Source organism: Schistocerca cancellata, chromosome 3 (assembly GCF_023864275.1).
Source record: "Schistocerca cancellata isolate TAMUIC-IGC-003103 chromosome 3, iqSchCanc2.1, whole genome shotgun sequence".
NCBI classification, from domain to species: Eukaryota; Metazoa; Arthropoda; class Insecta; order Orthoptera; family Acrididae; genus Schistocerca; species Schistocerca cancellata.
Genome location: NC_064628.1, coordinates 861,841,024 through 861,862,803, shown reverse-complemented (window position 1 = coordinate 861,862,803; position 21,780 = coordinate 861,841,024). Strand labels below are relative to the sequence as shown.

General features: G+C 41.4%; 1 protein-coding gene across 1 annotated transcript in view; it reads right to left on the bottom strand.

The window, feature by feature from the left end:
• LOC126175916 (calcium/calmodulin-dependent protein kinase type IV-like) overlaps positions 1 to 21,780 on the bottom strand; it is a 366,189-nt gene that overhangs the window by 6,982 nt on the left and 337,427 nt on the right. The window contains exons 2-6 of the mRNA XM_049922985.1: positions 13,036 to 13,251; positions 6,470 to 6,608; positions 5,791 to 5,917; positions 5,656 to 5,704; positions 3,766 to 3,945 (exon numbers count right to left, since the gene is read on the bottom strand). Coding sequence (XP_049778942.1) covers positions 3,766 to 3,945; positions 5,656 to 5,704; positions 5,791 to 5,917; positions 6,470 to 6,608; positions 13,036 to 13,251 — 711 coding nt within the window. The remainder of the gene's footprint in view (positions 1 to 3,765; positions 3,946 to 5,655; positions 5,705 to 5,790; positions 5,918 to 6,469; positions 6,609 to 13,035; positions 13,252 to 21,780) is intronic.

Below are 21,780 nucleotides of genomic sequence, written 5' to 3'. Positions count from 1 at the left end.
AATATTGTACAAGACAGATATTCAACCCACTTTGCACAAAGAAATTGTTCAAGTAAACACAACTGAAGAGACTCCATTATTGCAGCTGTATCATGGAAGATGATGACATTGGAACAGACATGTCAAAATGTTAGAAATGGAAAAAAAGGATTAAGTACAATACTTCAGTGCCTGTGTTATTTCTAATTACAATGCAAAGTTCCTTTGGGCATGCATGCAGGCACTGTGGAGGCTACAGACATTAGCATGTGCAAGAAATCTATTTGCAGTTGCGAATGTGGACAACCATCAGCTGTATAATGGAATGACGACGATGAAAATTTGTGCTGCACCAGGTCTCAAACCCAGATTTCCCGTTTATCACGAGCGGACACCTTACCGGTTGATGACATATGGAAGTTTGGGTCTGCCCTTAAGTCTTGCTCAGATAGCCACATGGTAAGGCAAATGCTCACAATGAGTGGGATATCCGGGTTCGAGTCCCAGTCCAGCACAAATTTTCACCGTCTTCACTCCATTAAGGTTGTCCATACTCACATCTGCAAATAAATTTCTTGTATTTCATAAAGGTTGTTGCCACCCCAGTGTCTGATCCTTTGAAAATGCATGAATGTCCGAAGGAACTTCGCGTCATATTTTGGAATAATACAAGCACTGCAGTATCATATTTATCTGCCGACACCGGGTGAGCGACTTTGAAATAAAACGTCTCTCCTGTAGGGAAATATATATAATGGATGTTAGAGTGCAGGTTGTAGACACATGGTTGATGACATATGGAAGTTTGTGTCTGACTGCAAATTTTGCTGGTTCAAGTCCCGGTCCTGCACAAATTTTCATTGGTGGCGTTCCTAATTACAGCTGATGGTTGTCCATAGTCACAACTGTGAATACATTTCTTGTACAGCGGCAAGTATTCCCTTGGAAAAGATATTTTGTGAGCCACACACTTACGGCAAAGCACATCATTTGCCAATTAGTTAGAGAAAGAAGACAACAGATATTATTGTCTTCACTGTGTGCAGCATTAGATACTCGACAACAAAACTCACACTTTCAGCCTCTCTCCTATATTATTGTTTATGCTAAGCTTTCAAAAAAGGATGGCTATAGTAATCCTGCATTTGACACTGAATTTAGTGGCTCAGAAAGTGAAGAAGGGTGTGATGTTACTTCATTAGAGACAAAGTGACAACAGTTCATCATTTGAGTGACTAGTGCTCACAAGTGGTACAAGACAAAAATATCCACTGTGCATCAGCCAGCTCCTTAAGATGTACATTCACAGGCCTGTTATGAAATACATAGTTAGACTTCACAGCTGCACAGAAACCAAAAACAGATTTCAAGTTCCACAATATTTCAGTAAAAGTCTACTGCACAAGTAAACTCGGGACTTTATTATTTATGATCTTCAAAATTTTGTAACTCATTATTTTGAGCCTTAAAACCTGTCTTTATATGTCTATATGTAATGTCATTCATTATAGGATGTTGTCATTAATAAAAAAATATTTTTTGGAACATAACTTCCAAAAAATCAATATGATAAAGGGATAATGAATCTTTTCTAAAGAAGAAATATACGGTTGTGTTCAAGAACTGCTACATGTAATTTCAGTATTGCTGTTTCATATGATAAGCATCTGAAGTTAAGGACACATTGAAACACTTTCTTTAACAGTCAAAGAGCTACTAAATAACAACAACGGAGAATTTGATAGACAGTTCAGGATATACCAGGTGTTACTCAGAGGCTAGCAGCACCCTACACACAAAAACAAAATCTTGGAAGTGAGTGTCAGAAGTGAACTACAGCTGAATTGACAAGAACTCAAATAAAAAAGCTGATTTCTCTGTAGTCATGTGGCAGAGTTGGTTGAAGCGTCTGCAAATTGAACTACAAAGTCACCTGTGAATGGTATTAGTCCTTTCAAGTTGTGAATGGGAAAGAATCCTGAGTAACACTGCGGATGGGAAAGAAACCTAGAATAAAATATTTATGTATAATGGGTTCTAAAAAACGATAGAAAACGTAAAGAAATATGTCATACATATCTGTTGGGATACGATTGAGATGGGCATTACAGAATTTGGGTGAAAGAGGAAACCAAAGCCATTCTCAGCAGAAAAAGGCCAAGAAAGACCTGGAAGTTGTGAAGGACAAGTCAAATTACCATTTCAGAATGTTGAGCAAAATAAATACGGAAATTATGCTTCTCAAGAAATTTTAGAAGAGAACAACTGGAACAAAGAACAAAGAAACGTCACAAATCAAAGAGTCAAGAGGACAGTTCTGGTAACAGTAAGAGCAACTGCTCATTCCACCTCTATCAACAGTAAAATTATTCAACATTGATGAATTCTTAGTATATAGTATAGAAAGTGCTCACTGGAAACAATCTATGGAAAATGAAATCGAGTCCTTACAAGATAACGTGGTTTGGGAATTAACTGTGCTACCAAAAAGAGCCACAGCCATACCCTGTAAGTAGGTTTTTCATGTAAATACTAATCCAGATGGGGTGTTGAGAAATACATAGCAAGGTTTGCCATCAAAGGGTTTAATCAATGCTATGGTTTAGGTTATAATGAAATTTTCAGTTCAGTAGCTAAGCTGCGCATAATTTGCTCAATGTTAAGTGTTGTTGCAGATGAGAAGATGCATCTGATGCAGTTTGATGTGAGTATTGTTGTCTTGTATGGATAATCAGAAGTAGTAAACTATATGCACCAGCCAAATAGTGTTTGCAAATTAAGGTGAAGTTTGTATGGACTTCAAGCAAACACAGATGTTGGAATAAATAATTCTGAGCATTTCTCTCATAAGCAGGTTTCAAAGCTAATTGTGCAGATCTGTGCTTATATGTCACAGAAGAAGAAGGTGAAAGAAACTGTTAGTCATTCCTTATGTAGATGAGGGGTTAGTTATAGTGAGTGGTTGGTTACAGTGAGTGATCAGCAGGATGCCAGAAAGTTCACTAAAGCGCTGAAAACTGAATTCAGTATCACCCTGAAACCAGCATTGTATGTCTTTGGACTTTAAATTAAAAGCTTTGATGATGGTGCAGTCACGGTAAGTCAACAAAAATACGTAAGGGCAACCCCTATTGAAATGAATCTATTAAATCGCAAGGAAAAAAAAGGGTGCAGGGAAATGTGGCTTTCCCTATCCACAAGCAATTGGAGCACTGATGTACCTGATGCTTGGAATGAGATCCGATTTGGCTCACAGTATTAGCATCCTGTCTCTAACACTTGATTCAGCATCAACTGAAGATGAAGTGCGACTAAAAAGAGTATTCCAGTATGCAGCAGCCAGAAACAGATTTGCGCAGTTTTTTTTGCCTTTGCAGTCAACATCTGGTGTCCTCACTACACAGACGGATAGAACTACATCCTGGCTCTGCCAAAGACAGGCAATGACTGCCATATCTACAACTGAAACAGAAATTGCTAAAGAAATGCAGACTTTTTATAGGAATGAGAAAGCTGAAGGAAGTTCCTGTCCTCAGGATGGATAATATGGCAACAGTGACACTCGCACAGAATCTTTAATTCCTTCGTCACATGAAATGTGTAATGGTAAGGCTTCTTTTTTATTATTCATGATAAACTGATATAAAGACGGTACAGTATTCAGCTTATTTCAATTGTTCAGCTGTTTTAGAGCAATTAATAACAGAGTTAAAGTGGAGGGCAAAAAAGATTAATCTGCAAACTACAAGTTAATCTGGAAAATATTAAATTCAACACCTTACGTACCTCGGGTTCTTGACTAGAGTCGCAGAAATGAAATCCTTGGCTGTGGATGATATACCTTCGAAAAGCTCATCAGGAAATGATAGTTCTCCTTGAGTAATATTGCAGAATGTTTCCTGCTTTGTGTCTCCACCAAAAGGCGAATAACCAGTCAGTAAAACATAAGCCAGGACACCAACAGACCTGAAACAGTTTCAATATTTTGAAATGGCATTTACTTAAGGTTAATAAATGAAATGCATGATTTTAATAGCCATAGATTTCTATTCGGTAGAAAATTAAACTATCTCAAACGATCAATTACATATGTATACAAATATGTCAGATGCATCATTTACAAATAATGCACATAAAAAGTTGCCGATACAAAACCATTGAAGTCCTGTGAGCTTAACTCAAATCTGTACAAAACAGGCAGTAAGCTGTTAACGCTACACATTTGGGGTCAATAGAAGCGTCCGATTCCATCGGTCTGCTTTGACCCATGATGTAAGGGTGTTGTTGTGTGTGACGTCATTAAGGCGTGGAGTTTATGAGTTGGTTGTGTTTGTAGATGTCGTCTTTTAGTGTTTGGTAGCACCCCCCCCCCCTTTCTCTTTCTCTCTCTCTCTCTCTCTCTCTCTCTCTCTCTCTCTCTCTCTCTCTCTCTCTCTCTCTCTCTCGACCTACATAGGTGAAAGGAAATGACCATAGTTTTATGTGTAGGTATTGGTGTTTTGGTATCGACAACTGTGGTCAAGGAAAATGTCTAATTCCAATTTCTGTAGTTTTTGCTGTGGGCATTGGTGTTTCGGAATAGCCATTTCCGCCATATTGATGACGTCATGGGTCAAAGCAGACAGGTGGAATCTGACACTTCTGTAATCCCCACATTTGTATTTGGTACTTATCCTACTTTTAATCTTACATATACTTAACGTTATCTCTTTTCAATCTCCCTTCATATCTGAATGTGTCTGTGATTATTATGAGTATCTAGGTTTCAAAAACAGGGAAGTTACTGGGAAACAGTCTGAAAAGAAATAGTCTGCTGTGTGCAACAATTTTTCTTTGCTTCCATGTACTTGTTGTCAGAGAATAGCTTTCCTATTGCCTTTAGAGTTATCATTACCTACCTGATACTAGCTGTAGTGTCTGTGTCACAAACAACAAGAAGGCCATCACAGCACTCACCATCCTATAACTGCACACATTAGTCTTCTAGGAGTCATAATTTTTTTGTTTGTCAGTCTTTCCTCTGACCCAGACACCAGACCCCATATACAGTGATCAGACCTTGATATCATGTTGCTGGTTGACACCATCAGGTTTATTACGCAACAAAATTTGTTATACTGCATGAGTTACGCACCAGGAAAATGTTACAGGGATTTCATAGACACACTTTATTATTTCAGTAATAGCACTATTGACAGCAGTCCACTTTGAACAAATCTGATTTCAAGTGGATGTCAAGAAAAGCAGTACACTGGTGGAAAACACAATTTGTGCCCCCATAAGCATGTTGTTTATGGACTATTAAATGCTATTTTGGTACACCTGGCTCAGATAAGAAGGTATTTTGTATGTGTTGAAGACCAACATGAAGAAAATTTGCAATATGAACTTAAGGAACAAATGAAACAAAATTAAGAATCCAAATATGTCTGACACACTTAACAGTAGACTTTGAGTATACTTCTTGCGTCTCATGTTCTAAGCCTTTTATGAAACTTATAAAACCAGTAGATGTGTAAAAAGGCCAACCAACAATTTCCTGATTTGTTCGATTTCACTGACACTTTTGTAAATTATAATCTCTATCCTGACATCTACGTGCATCCCTTACTTCTTTTTATTGCTGGTCATTCTTTCTATCATAAGAGACTGTCACATTACATACAAGTCACTTACCATATGTCAGTTGCCAAGCTTATTGGTTCATAGTTAAGTACCTCAGGTGCTGAAACAGAATGCAAGCATTTTTCATTAGTGGGAAGAAAACAAACACAGATGCTTCAGAGGGAAGGGGAAAAAGTGAATGCTTACCAACATAATCTGGAGTTCCCAGGATCTCTCTAACTTCAACTCCATTGCAGATTACTCTTGAAATTCCAAAGTCACACAGCTTTACATCACAATTTGGGTATGCACCAGTCAACAGTAAATTTTGTGGCTGAAAATGGATAATAAGATCATCATAAACAAAGAGTGTTCCAAATGGTTAATTTTGGACCTTATAACGAAATGTAAATTGTCTAGTCACACCATACAATTTTTAAAAAAAATATATAGGACAAAATCTGATTTAAAGTATGACTGAGTGCGAGAATCACGTGGTGGAGAACACCTGACAAAAAAAAAAAAACGCACAGATTTACTTTATAATTTGCAAGTGCCTTTTCTATAGACAAAAATTGCACACTTTGTTTTAACTGTATATTCACAGTTGACAGACCAACCACAAATTAGCCTCATGGAATAGTGCATTCGAAAGTGCAACAAATGAGGAAACAATCATTGTTTGATGAGTACAGTATGTTTATTGCTCAGCACCACAATGATTATATTATTCCACGACATATGCCTGTGTGAAATTAATAATGTAATATAACAAAGGTGAACAAAAATACTGCACAAATAGATGGTGTGCAGTATGTGTGTAATCTTAGTGTCATAAAAGCATCACTATATTATGTACAATTCCAGAGTCATACAAGCTACCAACCTTCAAGTCTAGGTGTGCAATGTTGTGGTCATGCAGGAAGGTCAGACCCTCTAATATTTGTCGCATAATCCTGGAGGCTTGTGCTTCTTCCAGACTTTCCTCCTGGTCTAGTACATATTGCAGCTCACCACCAGATGCCCTGAAAGGTCGGGAAACAGTTTGAAGGTGTTCTTTAGATCACTTAAGAATTACAGGACTACTGTAGAGTAAAACTAAATTAACAACAAACTTGGGCTAGTCATCAGCTGAGAGCAAATAATAATTTAAAGAGACTCTAGAAGCAACTTAATAAATATAAGCGTTTGATAATTAATTTTACTTGTGAGGGAAGCCAACTGCCAAAGGCTGAACGCTTGAAAGTAGTAAGACCTGTCTTTCAGGTCTTGAGTTAATTTATTCCAAATTCCGACTTTTCGTTACAGAATCTATTACTGAGACATTATCATGACTCCCCGTCCTTTATTTTCTCCCTTTATGTTCACGCCAAAACGAGAAACTGCTTGACAAGGCCTCTTACGACACACTGGCGCCGTGACATCAGTATTCTACAGCTCACTGTATGAAACTGACACACGCTGGCGGCATTTAGATTTCAAATTGTTCCCGCAACTTTCTCCTTCGCCTGTCGTGACGGACAGATACGGCTGTGAAGTCACGACAGTGACGTCATTTGGCCGCTCACCTCGCCTGTCTATGCTCCAGTCGGTCCTCGTGTTCTTGGGAAAGAAACAGTACTCCGTCATGTTAACCTAGTAGGAAATTCCCCAACCGTAATTGCATGCGCCAGTTTTCTGTAGCTTTGCAATGGTCGAGTCGGAAAACTTCAATCACGCCACTCCAACAATGTTACAGAGAGGGCCTTCGTGGTGTGACTTTGTGATCTTGACGTGTCGAAAAAAAGACAGCAATATATAAAGGAAGATTTGTTGGTATAGCTACACAAACCTCTGCGAATAGGTCTGCTATGGCTCGAAGGATGACAAAGGGAAATACAACTACGTTTTATACGCGCATCCGAACTACAATCGACCAACATTGCAAATCTTCAAACTGTCGCAGTGGAACAAGTTTCTACTCTTTGCCATTACCACTGTTAACTAGTATCACCGCCGAAATCATCCAATTCGATGATGATCGCCAATAATTTGGAAAGAAATCCTTCCCGGCCTGTCAAGTAACTGAGCATCTTTCTTTCATGTGTTCATAATTCCATCGGCAAGAATAATTTTCATCTTGCCGTTAATAAAAATTTAGGACTGATATGTACGTTATGCTGCGTTACTCAATTTACGTTATGCTGCGGTACTCTCTTACATATAAATCTTCTCAATTTTTGACATGTAATAGAAACGAATATCCTGTAATAAGAAAATTGATGAGGATCATAAGGAGAGTACATAGTCGCCTGAGCGAACATTTCAAGTTTTGTGTGTATTTACTGTGCTATCGTATTGGTCCGAATCGAAGCAGCAGTTTTTCCCCAGAATTCTGCTATCAAAAATTCGAGTGGTCGACCCTAGACGCACCGGTACGTTAACGCAACACGAAACCGTATCTTCGTTCGAGATGAAACAACAGTATCCGGTAGCGTTTGGAAAACAACGGTTCTATCCGAGGCAGCGCTGTAACCGTCTTACATTATCGATATTACGTCTAAGTACTGGCAATTATCGTGTTCAATTTTCCTCCTACTAAAGAGCAAAATGGAATCTTCACTAATGACGGTAACGTCGCAAAAGAAGTAAATAAAATAAAAAAATGAATACTATTCGGAATTTGGCGCATTTATGAAGCAAGTTGAATTAAAACTGTCTCAGTCCCCTGTTTCCGACCGGAGCTTTTCGCGAGGTCCCCCCCACACACCCAAATTAAGAATTAAGAGCATGGATTATCTTCAGGCTAATACAGTAAATGAGACACACAATGGCAGATGATCTCATAATCGGGGCTGAATAGTGAAAAATCTTAATGGTAAAGACAACAGTCGTGCTTCAACCAACAAATCTGAAATTCTGGCACTTTGAACAGTCTGTTAGGAGGAATACAATAATGAAAAGTATCAGGGAGAGAGGGGGAGAGAGAGAGAGAGAGAGAGAGAGAGAGAGAGAGAGAGAGAGAGAGAGAGAGAGAGGGGGGGGGGGGGGGGGAATCCCTAGGAGACACTCCTTACACGCGTCGAAGAAGTAGATCGGAAATAATATCTGAAGAATGCGTTACACAAATGGCGCGCTATAGATATTTAAACAAAGATACAGAAAGAAAAACTTGGTCGAAGTTTTAAGGAAACGTGCTCTACTATATGGAAATTACACATAGGTTCTTATAGAAATGGACGAAAATTATTGACAACAGAAACGATTTTGAGAAGACAACAAGGGTACACAATAATGGGCGGTAAAAGTGATGTGGAAAGAAAGAGGGTCGAAATACAGGGCTGGTGAAAAAAATTGAAGAATTTTACGTCATTCGATAACCGAAGATTGTTTATGCTCGGCACTCTGTCCTCAGGGCCGGAACGAGACCTGTAATTTGCCCCCACTCCTATTCATGCCTTTCCCTTTTACACTTTCAGCCCTTTTCGCAACTAATTGTGAGACACATTGAGTACTGCTATTTGGGTGCCCCTCAGCTTGGCATCCCAAGCGGCGACTTGGGTCGCTTGAGCCTTAAAGCGGCCCTGTTTGTCCTACTACATGCACACTGTTCTAACTGAGCAGTGGAACATACTACTTGGTCGATTGCGCTGCTCCATGTAGCAAATGGTTTCCATCTTTCCCGATTTTACCGCGACAGTCCCTAACAAACTGTCCCAGGATCCCAAACACTCTTTGACAGCAAAGTGTTTGGTTTTCGTGGTTATTATTATTAACTTTATGTTGTAAAGTGCTTTGGACAGTTTTCCCTTGCATTATTTAAATTACTGCGGGAGTACTTTGTTTTGTTCTCCCGAAAAATTAAACTGTTAACAAGCCTCAACTTCACTATAGAACTCTTACGCGTCGGCGTGTTCGCACTTCGCTGGTCAGTTGCTGCCTCATTATTGTTGTTTGTTTGCAATACATTATGCTTACAGTTTAATGAACAGTTCCAGTACTTGCTAAAACGACTTTGATACATGATATTGTAATGTTTCCTATTTTCCCGCGAGTGACCGGATACACAACGTAAACTGAAACTTATCGCAAGACTTAAAATCGACAATCACCTATCGGTAAAAAAGGCTACATTAGTATATCTCACTGTGTTGCACAACCAGTGTTTTAGGTGACGGATTATACGGTTTTCATTGACAAATTTTAATGCGCTCAAACTAAAACGAAAACAACCATAGCGAATGTATTACGCCATTTTCCATGGAAGAACTAATCAATGATCTTAAAGAAGCACAATCTACTTCTGTAACCATTGTTTTTGAGGCCACGCCGATTTGAAGCCGGTTCCTTTACCTTTTGTTTATCTAGGTGAAAGTATCTGAGTTCTTATCACGAATCTACTCCTTGCAATTTCAGTTCAAAACTTCTAATGTGTGTGTTGATATCTAAGTTGTATGTCTATTATATACATCTTCTATTCCGTGCACAAAAGTTAGTATAATAGCTATATGGCCGGTAATTAAATTCTGCCCTGATTTTCAATTCTTCGTAATATTTTCAAAATTTCCTGATTTTCCTTGAAAATAACAGGGAATATCTATCTTGTAGAAATTTTTCATGTGTTGTTATAACACAGTATAGCGGTAACAGTTCCTCCTGTGTCACTATCTTTATCACTGTTCTTTCCTGTTCACTTATTGTGCGGTTAAATATGAAAACTGTATGAGGATTATTAGTGTGACAATCACGTTGATAAACTACCGACCAAAATAACACACACACACACAAAGGAGGGGGGGGGGGGGAGAGACGTACTGGAGGAAGAGCTCGGTACCAGGAAGGGACGGGGAAGGTGAGCACGACGCAATACTAACGTAGCCTTTGGTAACGGGTGGCACGTTGAAGAAAAATCAGAATACCTTTCTAGCGTCTGTAATAAAGAGAGAACTGGAAGAAGCAACAAGAGCTAGTCTGTCTTCTAACAGAGACAGACTAGTAAATGGCATGTACTAAACCCAAGTGGGAGATCAAGAAAGAGACGTTCATTATTAAGCAACGCGCAACGTAGGGTCGCAACTTATCGTCAATGCTTTACGCCGAACAACAATAAAGGAAGTGAGAAGAAATCTCGGAATAGTAATACAGATTACAGAGATTCAACATCAAAAACTTCAATCAAACAATTGAAATACAGTCTTGCTCCACCAAACACACCCTCTTACAGTATTTTACCGGTAGATAAACTGAACATTATTACTGAAAAATGTCCCTCGACCCGTTGCAGTATTTAGATTCAGAGTCCGCCAGAAAAATGTATTACTTATGTGTTTATTTCACATTTAATAATTGATCACACATGTTGTACAGCCATCAGTTTGGCACATGGTTACTTTAAATGTTCAAAATGTTCACCATTGGCGGCTGTACACATAACAGAACGACGAGTGGTCGCCGCAACTACGTCAGTCAATGTTACAGTGGAGATCGCTGCATATGTTGCTGTAATCTCCCGGCGGAGTTCCTCCAGTGTGCGTGGCTTACGTCGATAGATGCTATCTTTCACAGTTCCCCACAAGCAAAAGTCCATACGTGTTAAATCTGGCGACCTTTTATGGTCTCAATGGGCCCTCTTCGTACAATCCAATGCCCCGAAAATAGTCATCCAAGAAAGCTAGTACGGCTGGGTGGTAGTGTGGTCCTGTCGGTTGAAGATCTCTCCGTCAGCTCCATAAAGCGCAGGTGCGTAACGTTTCCAACACGAGAGCCGACGAAGCAGGACTTGTAGCTGTAGGCTGTCTTCCTGATCTTCCTTTGTCAATATCACAAATCGTTCCAAGCAATTCAACCTTGTTTAATTGTTAGGCGGGTTGACGGTTCTGTTACGAACTCCCGCCTCTACTGACGTTGCACTTCAACGGCATTATCAAACTCGAAAACCACTTCACAATACATTTTCGTTGCGCGAATGTCAAGTGTGCTCCAGCCAGCTTGTTTTCTCAATACCGAGATGAAAGTACTAACATCTTTTGAGCCCAAGACCGTACTACAACACATTCGTAACTCAAATCGAACGACAATATCGGTATCTCGGTAGAGCCTGACACAGAGAGTAAACATTTTTCTGGCGGACTCTGTACAACTGCAAAGATTCGCGACAGATGGAGCAACCTTCCTTAAATACAAGAGGCTGCTGGTATCAGATATTTATGAGGAGCTTAGGATGAAGTTCCTGAAAGCGTACCCCTAGAAGTGAAACGTGAACCGACCATCGGAAATCAGGAGGAGAAATTCGAAGTACTACCTAAGAATGTTAGAAAGTAATTGGACAGATAGAATATTACATAAGTTAGTCCTAAAACGAGTAAGTGAAGCTGTAAGTGTACCTGGAGGTGTACCTAGAGACGTACCAGGTAAAGGGACATCTATGGCACACTAAATAGTTAATCTGGAGCTGGAAGATGTAAATACAGGGGAAGAACAGTAGCGGCAGACGGACACTAGAATATTACAAAACAGCCTGTAGGGGGCGTTATTTGTATTATGCTGTATACTGGCTGGTCCAGCTTTAGCATGCAATACAGGCCGTGCAAGTGCTATCTGGCATGTCAAAATAACGTAAAATAATAAACGGCAGGAACAAAATAGGAAAACATATTACAATGTAAGGTTCGTTGACTGACATAAAATTAATGAATGATTACTGTTTTTGAGAGTTTAGAAATTATTGTGCAGAATAAAAGCAATTTTTTATTAATTTGTTCTTTAACACTGATTCTGTTCCTGTGATGTGTTACTGCATGATGAGACATCACAGTGAATTACACTTTTATTACGATTTCGTTCCATAGAACAGTTGGTGGACATCTGACTGTCCTCTGCTACAATAATTGTGCATATCGTCCTTCACTTTTCGTACGATAGTGTCTTGTGAACAAGATCGTTTCAAAGATAAACTAACATGCAACACTTTTAACTCCAGACTCAGCGAAGTGACGTGTACCTGGATTCCATTTCTTAAGGCCACAAAGTATCCTCAATGGTCTTTTTTCACTCTAGATGTATTTATGCCCAGTAGCAACTCCCCAGAAAATGATTCCTTAGGGAAACAAAGAACAGAACTGCGTGTAGTATGCCTGCACCACAACTTCTTGTACCGTGTAAGGCCCTCTGATCGCAGCAGTGTCTAGAGTTTCTCCGACAAGTTACTGACATGGGAATCTCATTTCATGTCCTGCTGAACCCATGCCGAAATATTTTGTAGCATCAGTATTTTCTGCATTTTTTATTTTAATCTTGCTTGGGCACACTTTTTAACAGATTGAAGAGGTAAGCTAATGTTGACATAGTTTTTTTTCCCCAAATGTTACAGTTCGTGTTGAGCTACTCAGAAAGTCTTGACAGATCGAGCCCTAAGGAACTAGAGTAGTTGTTAGCACGAGCCGGAGGCAGCCCCGGCCCGGGCCCAATACTCACATCTCGAGCACGAGCGCCATCTCGGAGGGCGTCTCGAAGACGTCTCGCAGGGCGACGATGCGCGCGCAGCGGTCGGCGGCGAGGCGCAGCACGGCCACCTCGTGCACGATGTCCTGCCGCTGGTCGGCCGCGCGCCGCCGCTTGCGGATGAACTTGGCCGCGAACTCGCCGCCCCCGCGAGGGCAGCTGCACTTGCGCACCATCGCGAACTTCCCCCTGCGGGCACACAGAGCAGATACGCCGCGTCAGCGACTCCACCTTTCTCTAACTCCACACCGTGCAGCCAGCACCGTATTACGTCAGTAATTAAAACAACAACAACAAAACACACACACACACACACACACACACACACACACACACACACACACACACACACTAGATGACAGTAGAACACAAAACATCGAGGCAATAGACAACAAACACAATAACTTCCTGAGTCCTCATCAATTGAAGATGGAAAATTACAATTACACCAATTTTTTTCTGCATTTGTACTGCGATATTCGCCTGTCAGCAAGCTACAGAAGCTCTCCCCGGCAATACGCAATCATAGAAGTCGATTTTTTTCCACCGTGTACAAACTTTTAGAGGTTGATCGATGAGAGGATACAGAACAAAACTTCCGTCTGGAAATGCATGGTTTCCATGCTAGAGACTATTTATTCAATCGTAGTGTCTTAAACAGGCTGCGATCTAATACGCGCTGTACCAGGCAGCCACAGTTACAGTACGATGGTTTCCTCCTACAGGGTGGTACTGTTCCTCATACGTCACGCCCTAGCGCCCTCTCCTGACATAGTAATTGGTAATGTAGTAGATGTAATACAGCGTTGTCCACAATGGTCCCGTATTCTAATCAGTCGCGTTATTGCACGGTTATCAGAGGACACTTCACTTATAATGTATACCTTCGCTAGAAGTATCTCTTTTGTCTCTCTTCTTCATTTGTGTTTTCCATTGTCTATTAGTTTATTACGTGATGAACCTATTTACATTTTGTTTACATTACACAACACACACTGACCTTTTTTTAGAATTGCGACTAAAAGCTTTTTGTAAATTAGTAGCCGCACATGTCAGTTGTTTTTATTTCTGTTCTGAAAGGATATCAATTATGTGAAATATTGAACAGATATTCACAATTACAATTTTCTGTACATGTATTGTTGTAATGATGTTATATTAATAAATAATCAAAAAAATGCGCGTCCCTAGGGTGCATAATTTTTGGTAGTCGGGATTGCGTTCGCGCTGTCCTGACGATTCTAAAAAGAAAAGTAAAAATCGAGAGCTTGCCGACAGTGTTCACTTACTGAAAGGCAACGGACAGCGGGCAGCAAGGTTGTAACAGGAGACCTATCCCCGCCGACAACAACCACAGCATTCAATGTCTGCAACAGTGTTTCGTCATTTGTCTGACACGGGGTCGTTTCAGGAAGCAGGAAATCATGAAGGACGTACCCGAAATGTTCGGACACCGGACTTGCAGGAAAATGTGGAAGGCGACTGCCGTGTCAGTATCAGCGAGTTGTCCAGTCAGGGTAAGCCAGACGACCGTGTGGAACATTCTCGATGACAATTGTTACTAACTTTATTACTTAAAGGGAGTGCAGGGCTTACTAGCGACAGACTTTCCGCATCGGGAGCAGTTTTGTCACTAGTTTCACCAGGCAACCACGATTCTGGGATTTGCGTGATCCATCCTATTCACACAGGTGAGGCCACCTTTACACGGAGTGGTATCTTCAACTTTCGTAACAGTCATCTGTCCATAACGCTCATAGTATGGTGAAAACGAATCATCAGCATCGGTGCAGACGGAATGTGTGGGCCGAGACAATTAAAAAAAATGGTTCAAATAGTTCTAAGCATTATGGAACTTAACATCTGAGTCCATCAGTCCCCTACACTTAGAACTACTTAAACCTAACTAACCTAAGGACAGCACACACCCGGGTTCCCGGGTTCGATTCCCGGCGGGGTCAGGGATTTTCTCTGCCTCGTGATGACTGGCTGTTATGTGATGTCCTTAGGTTAGTTAGGTTTAAGTAGTTCTAAGTTCTAGGGGACTGATGACCATAGATGTTAAGTCCCATAGTGCTCAGAGCCATTTGAACCATTTGACAGCACACACATCCACGCCCGAGGCACGATTCGAACCTGTGACCGTAGCAGCAGCGCGGTTCCAGACTGAAACGCCTAGAACCGCTCGGTTAAAACGGTCGGCTCGGGTCAATTGGAGACCGTATTTTAGGACTAGTCTTCCTTCCACGACGCCTAACAGGCCGGAACTATCGGCGTTTCTTGCGTGTGACTTTGCCTCACCTGTTGGAAAAAGTTCTATTTATGATTCGAAGGGTTCTGTGGCTGCCACATGACGGTGCTCCAGCCCCCTTCGCCGCTAACGTCCGGACGCATCTTAATCGGGTCTTCCCTGGTCGAAGGATCGAACGAGGCAGTTCCAGTTGCGTGGCTTGTTCGTTCACTGGACCTCAAACTCTGCGATTTCTGGTTACGGGGCCACCTCAGAAGTATCGTGCACGCAGAGTCCGTTCCAGATATGGAGACACTGGAGCAGCGTATTCCTGCTGCCTTTGACACTCTTCGGATGCAGCCTGTGAACGTGTGAGACGGAACATGCTACGCCGCGTACACGCATGCGTCGAGGCACAGGGGAATCATTTTCAACACAAACTGTAAATGTGGCTGTGTGGTACAACGCCTATTAAATCGCAGTCTCTGTAACAATGTATGACTGAATAAATGGTCGCTAGCATGGAAAGCATGCATTTCCGGACATACGTTCATTAGACCTTTTTCGCCAGAAACAGACGGGAAAGTTTATAACGATATTGCAGTGTAGGTTGAGTTTAGAACTTCTTGTTACGAAAAAGAAAAGAAAAAAATTCCATACGTTCCGCCATGTCAGAGCTAATTAGCACTGAAGATAGCCAATCAGGTCGTATCGCGCGCAAATTCAAGCGGTCCGCCCTAGACGGTGTCGCTGAACATGTGCTTTGTTTGGTTTCCTAAAATCGAACAAGAGACCGGTACAAAAATTGAACTTTGGACGGTAGTCAGGATCGAACCCAAGCCAAACGCTGAGTCTCGTGCGCTGTCATCTACGCTGTGAGAACAAATGACACTGATTGTATCTACATTACATGAATTTGGAATTGCGAATGAGGACAACCATCAGCTCCAGAATGGAATGACGACAGTGAAAACCTGTGCCGGATCGGGACTCTAACCCGTTCCCCGCTGATCGCCTTACCGTTTGCCTATTCGTGCACGACTTACGGCCAGACGCAAGCTTCCATATGCCGTGAACCATGCGTCTGCGACCTGTACTCGTACATCCATTCTGTACTTTCCCATACAGGTCAGATGAGGTACTTGGAAGTCGCTTGCCCGGTATCAGCAGATAAATACGATACTGCAGTGCCCGTGTTATTCTGATTACGATGCAAAGTTTCCTTTGGAAATCCATCCATGACCAAAGACACTTTTCATCGTAATCAGAATAAGACAGGCACTGCCATATCGTACTAATTGTATCTGACGCAGCGCTTGACTTCGCACACGCAACGGCCTGGCCGGCTAACCGACTCAGAAGCGGCGCAACGTATTGAATTTTTTCGTTACAATTACTTCTATGCGCAAGTTACCCTGCAACACGCTTACAAGCTTTGCAGGCTGTTTCTGACCACCCTGTAAAAAAGGAAGGAAGGATGCTTCCGTCGACAACGAGGTCATTAGAAACGAACCACAAGTTCGCATTGTTTCAATGATGAGAAAGGAAATCAACCGTGCCCTTTCGAAGGATGCATCGTGGCAATTTCCTGGAGCCATTTAGGGAAATCACGAGAGCCTAAATCAGGATGGTGGGACGCGGTTTTGAACCGTTGTCCTCCCGAATGCGAGTCCAGTATGCTGATCACTGCGCCATCTCGCTCGGTGTTGCAACGTAATCCTGAGTTCCTCCTACTGTTTTTATAAGTGTTTTCGAAATTAAACCACTGTGCCTCAATGTACTTTCGATATGGATTTATTAAAGTTTAGGTCCATTTTTGCGTGTTAGTTTGGGTTCCAATTTGTGCTAACATCACATGAAAATCCACTGAGTGTCTTCACAAGGTTACTCTTTTCCTGAACTGCTTGTCTGTTCAGAAATCTGATCTTATACGAAATTACAACCCTGTGCGGTGTTACGGAATGTAGACTTCGCCTCACAGTCAGATATGCGGATCAATAACTGTACAGCATAAAACTGGCCCAAAAGGATGTGCTGTTCTCTCTCGAAAATGCGCTTCGCCATCCAATTCCACGCATATCTAGAAGAGAGCAGTTTGTCCAAGGCAGACGCGAGCCCGTCTAACAATGGACGCCCACACATCAGACGGAGCCCTTGATAAGAGTTACGTTTCTAGCGGTGGATGCGAAATGCTTACACTAAGTACCAGGTAGTTTTACATCAAATGTGAAGGTTTTCGCTTGTGATACAGTGTTAGAATTATCTTCCCACTGGTGTCACGGTCACCGGATGCACGCTACATGGCCCCATCTGTGATAACGGTGTACCTTATCACACAAGTAACATGTAGTGAGTATCGAAATCCCATGTACCTGCGTGTGGCATTTGTAGGAGCTTCGCATTTTATCGACTAAAGTAAGTATTGTAATAGAGAATGGCCTTTACACGAAGTATCACTTGAATCTGCCAGTAGTGCTATTGGTTATCGCCGGAACAACCTGTTTTCAGTTATATCATTTTTGTCTCTTTTCTCCAACACGACTTAAAACCGCTCAAAAAACGGGTTTCTGAAATAACCGATTCTAGTGTTATTATTCCCATTATTTCTTGTAATAAATGTATAACCAGAACAAAGACCGAAAAATTTTTGACTCAGTTTCAAGATACGTAGAATCAAGGTATTAAATTAAATAGGCAAATGAAAGAAAACTTACGTCATATGCACCGTTTGCTACTCTTCTCTACAAGTGATAGGCCTAAGCGGTTGAATACTACAAAAATCACCAGTATTCTCATATAGATTCGAATTTTTTGAACCTCTCCTCAAAAATTATCTTGTAATCGAGGATCATACCACTATTTGGGCGTTACGAACAGTCAGTTCTAAAGGTGAAAACTGAGGTTGAAGAACGCGGTTTTTCATGTTACTCTCTCCGTTTTCAAGATCTACAAGCAGATGAGGCATGTTACCTGTATTTAGACATATGCAGCAGATTAGCTACTTTTATTTTTATCGTGAACTATGAATAAATTGTTAAGTGTTAAGTTTTCTCCTCATATGACGTCGCAAGTTTGTTGTGGTTCCTCTCTTTTTTAACCTTTTAAAGCAAATGGAGCATTGCACTTCACTGATACTTCGTAAAATACTTCCAGGCTACGTTTGGCGCCACTCTGCAGTATAACAACTGTCCGACGACGATCGCGAGAAAGTACCATATGGACGAGATGGGGCAAGTCTTCCATATTGAATGTACACGTACACTATCTAGCAGCCTACGTCACGCGGTAACATGTTCATTATTGTCTCAGCACTGCTGTACCAATTCTTATGCCATGTGTTTGTTGCTCTTTTTCGTCGGTACTGTTATTAAAATAGCACTGATCGCTTTCCTCATTTTCTATTACAACGCAATATTTCAAAGCAATGGAAATTTTACGGAACATTCATTTTTGAAAAAAAAAATGATTTATTTAAAAACCCAAAGTTTTAGCGTTGCTGCTATGACAATTGATATTTCGTTTTTTTACGTGGTTATTAATAAAAAAATTAACACCTGTTCCAACCGATGTCAAAAAATACTGAAAAATACCGGTTATTCAGAACTAAATCAGTTTTAATCGGTCAGTTTTTCCCATCCCTATCTACCGAATATGAACCAGCAACTCCAAAAATATTAAAAAAGGAAAAATAGCAGAAAGAAAAAAATACTTTAGGAAGTGCGCGCAGTTTAGATTGTTACTGCTCGCCTAAAGAGGTTTAATACCACACAATTACGTATCCTCTACAACTTTTCTTACTACAGTGAATTACTCCTTGCAACGAATTAATATTCCTGCTACGGTACTAAACTCTAGAATATATGTCTTAAATGAAGGTGGACTAACCTAAAGCGCAGCTTTAAAATTAACTAGGTATTTCTCCTTCTCAAGTGACGAATTATTACATTAGCAACCTACCATCCAATCATCAGCCAGTACCAGTTCACAGGCGTTAAGATCTCTTTCCTCTTCTGAGTGTATACTTTCAATGCTATCTCCGAAGTTAACGAAGTGAATTGTCAGTTGCAAATACCTGCTTGTTGAGTGTATGGTGGCATACGCCTTGTACTGTGCCCGACGGCAACCCGCACAACAGCAGCGCGACAAGTGCTGCCTGCTCGCCAGCTGCAAGCTGTTCCCTGATTTGACGACCGCACGACGGCCCACTGCTTGTTTGCTCCCCTCTTATCTACAACTGACTGCGATACTCTTATGTATTTTGATGCCCTACGTTGGATTACGGCATCCAGCAGCTGTCTAACGGGCAAGTACTAACCTACGATAGTAACATATATTTACAGGTCAAGGTCACTACGAAGACTAAGCAAGACTCTGGCTTCCGAAAAGTATTCTGCTACCATTATATTCAGCGCCTCTATTAACTAAAACGGCTAGCACCACCGTTATAAACAGCCAAGAGTAAGTTGCCATATGAAGAGCTTTGATGATTGTTCCATAAAATTTCGGGCGCGCAGCCGCATAAATTTCACTTTTTCTTCTAATATTTCGGCTGCACACCGTCCAACCATCTTCAGAGTGAGCCGAGATCCGCAGGTGTAACAGGACGGAGCAAGTGCTGAAGCGTCACTAACCTCGACACACTGTGAAGATGGCTGGACGGTATACAGCCGAGCTGTTAGAAGAAGGAGTGAAATTTATGCGGCTGCACGCCCAAAATTCTATGGAACAACCGTTGCCCCGCGAAAATTTGAAGATGCACATAGCTTGGATGGTATCTGAATTCACAGTAACCTGCAAGGTTTTATACTTCTGCTCGGATTCATTCGCACTGCACACTTTAGTAGTTCAAGGAGAAAACCATTTTTCCGCCAATGCTTTTTAAACCTTGTTCAAGAACTTGGAACATGCATTACGCCACACCTGCCCAGTTTCGGCATCTGCATTTAGGCCGCACGTCGTTTGACGACTTAACACACTGAACAGCTATCAGATACCTCACATACACCACGTTACTCCATATGCATTGTTCGTAAAGAAACTGATCAATAGCTCCGAACGAACACAGGCCCTACAAATAAGTAAATGAAAAAGTATTAGTCGCTCAGCATGCAAGAATGCACAACTGTTTGACGACAACATGAAGAAGGAGAGAGAAAAAAGAAGTTTCCACTTTGGTGTACCTTTCTTTTTGGTGGAGCGGTTCGCGTAATAGGTCGAAGTTTATCTACAGACGCAATTCTTATTATGTAAGAAAAAAGTAATGCATGCAGATGAAAGTATCTATCATCAGAATCGAATATCGTTGGCCGTTTAAAAGAAACAGTCGTAATAATGCCGTATGCTACTATAGCCTGGAAGATATTGTGCGATCGTTCAGACGCTTAATCATAAATGAAGTGATGATGATGATGATAATACTTGCGCAAATTGGGCCTTTTCTTTGTGAGTGCGCCTTTTATGCCTCCGGTCAAAATGGTTCAAGTGGTTCTGAGCACTATGGGACTAAACATCTGTGGTCATCAGTCCCCTAGAACTTAGAACTACTTAAACCTAACTAACCTAAGGACATCACACACATCCATGCCCAAGGCAGGATTCGAACCTGCGACCGTAGCAGTCGCGCGGTTCCGGACTGAGCGCCTGAACCGCTAGACCACCGCGGCCGGCATGCCTCCGGTCCAAAAGTTCAATGCAAACGAGTGATTAGCAAGCAGTGTTCTGCCTGTGCTATCGACGGGGGTGAGGAGAGAGAGGGGATGAATCTCGGCGCTTGCACGTACAATGGACGCCAGGATCAACGTCCCCCTCAGACAGACGTGACCCCATCAACGTGGCCTCGCCGGGTTAGGTGTTGCGGACGAATTAGTTTCACCATGAGCGCAAGCGCACGGCGATGATCGGGAAACTTATCGTGTCAAGTCGTTTCCGCTTGCCATACAAATTCTCGTGGTGCACTACTTTGGGACCAGGAAAACCTAATTTTACGATGCGAATGCGCATTTGTTTCGGGACCACACCAACGTTTATAGACAAAAAGTGTCGTCATATGGAGTACCAAGCGAAGTTTGTGACTGGACTGAGGATTTTTCAGAAGGTACGAAGAGTCATCGACAGATGTGATAGTAATCTGAGGCATGCCCCAAGGAAGAGTTATAAGACCCTTGGCGTTTACGTTGTATATTAATGAGCTGGCACAGACGATATTATTACTAAACTCAGACTTTTTGCATACGATGTAATAATCTATTATGAAGTACAGTCAGCAAAACGCTTCACAAATATTCAATCGGACGTGGATGCGATTTTAAGTGATACGAAGCTCGGTAATTTGCTTTATATGTACAGAAATGTAAAACTGTGCACTTACCAAAATGAACATAATATCCTCTGATAACAAAATCAATGAATCATAAGTGGAGTCGGAAAACTCGTGGTAATAACCGTTTGTAACAGTTTGTAGGGATATGAAATGGAATGACGACATAAGG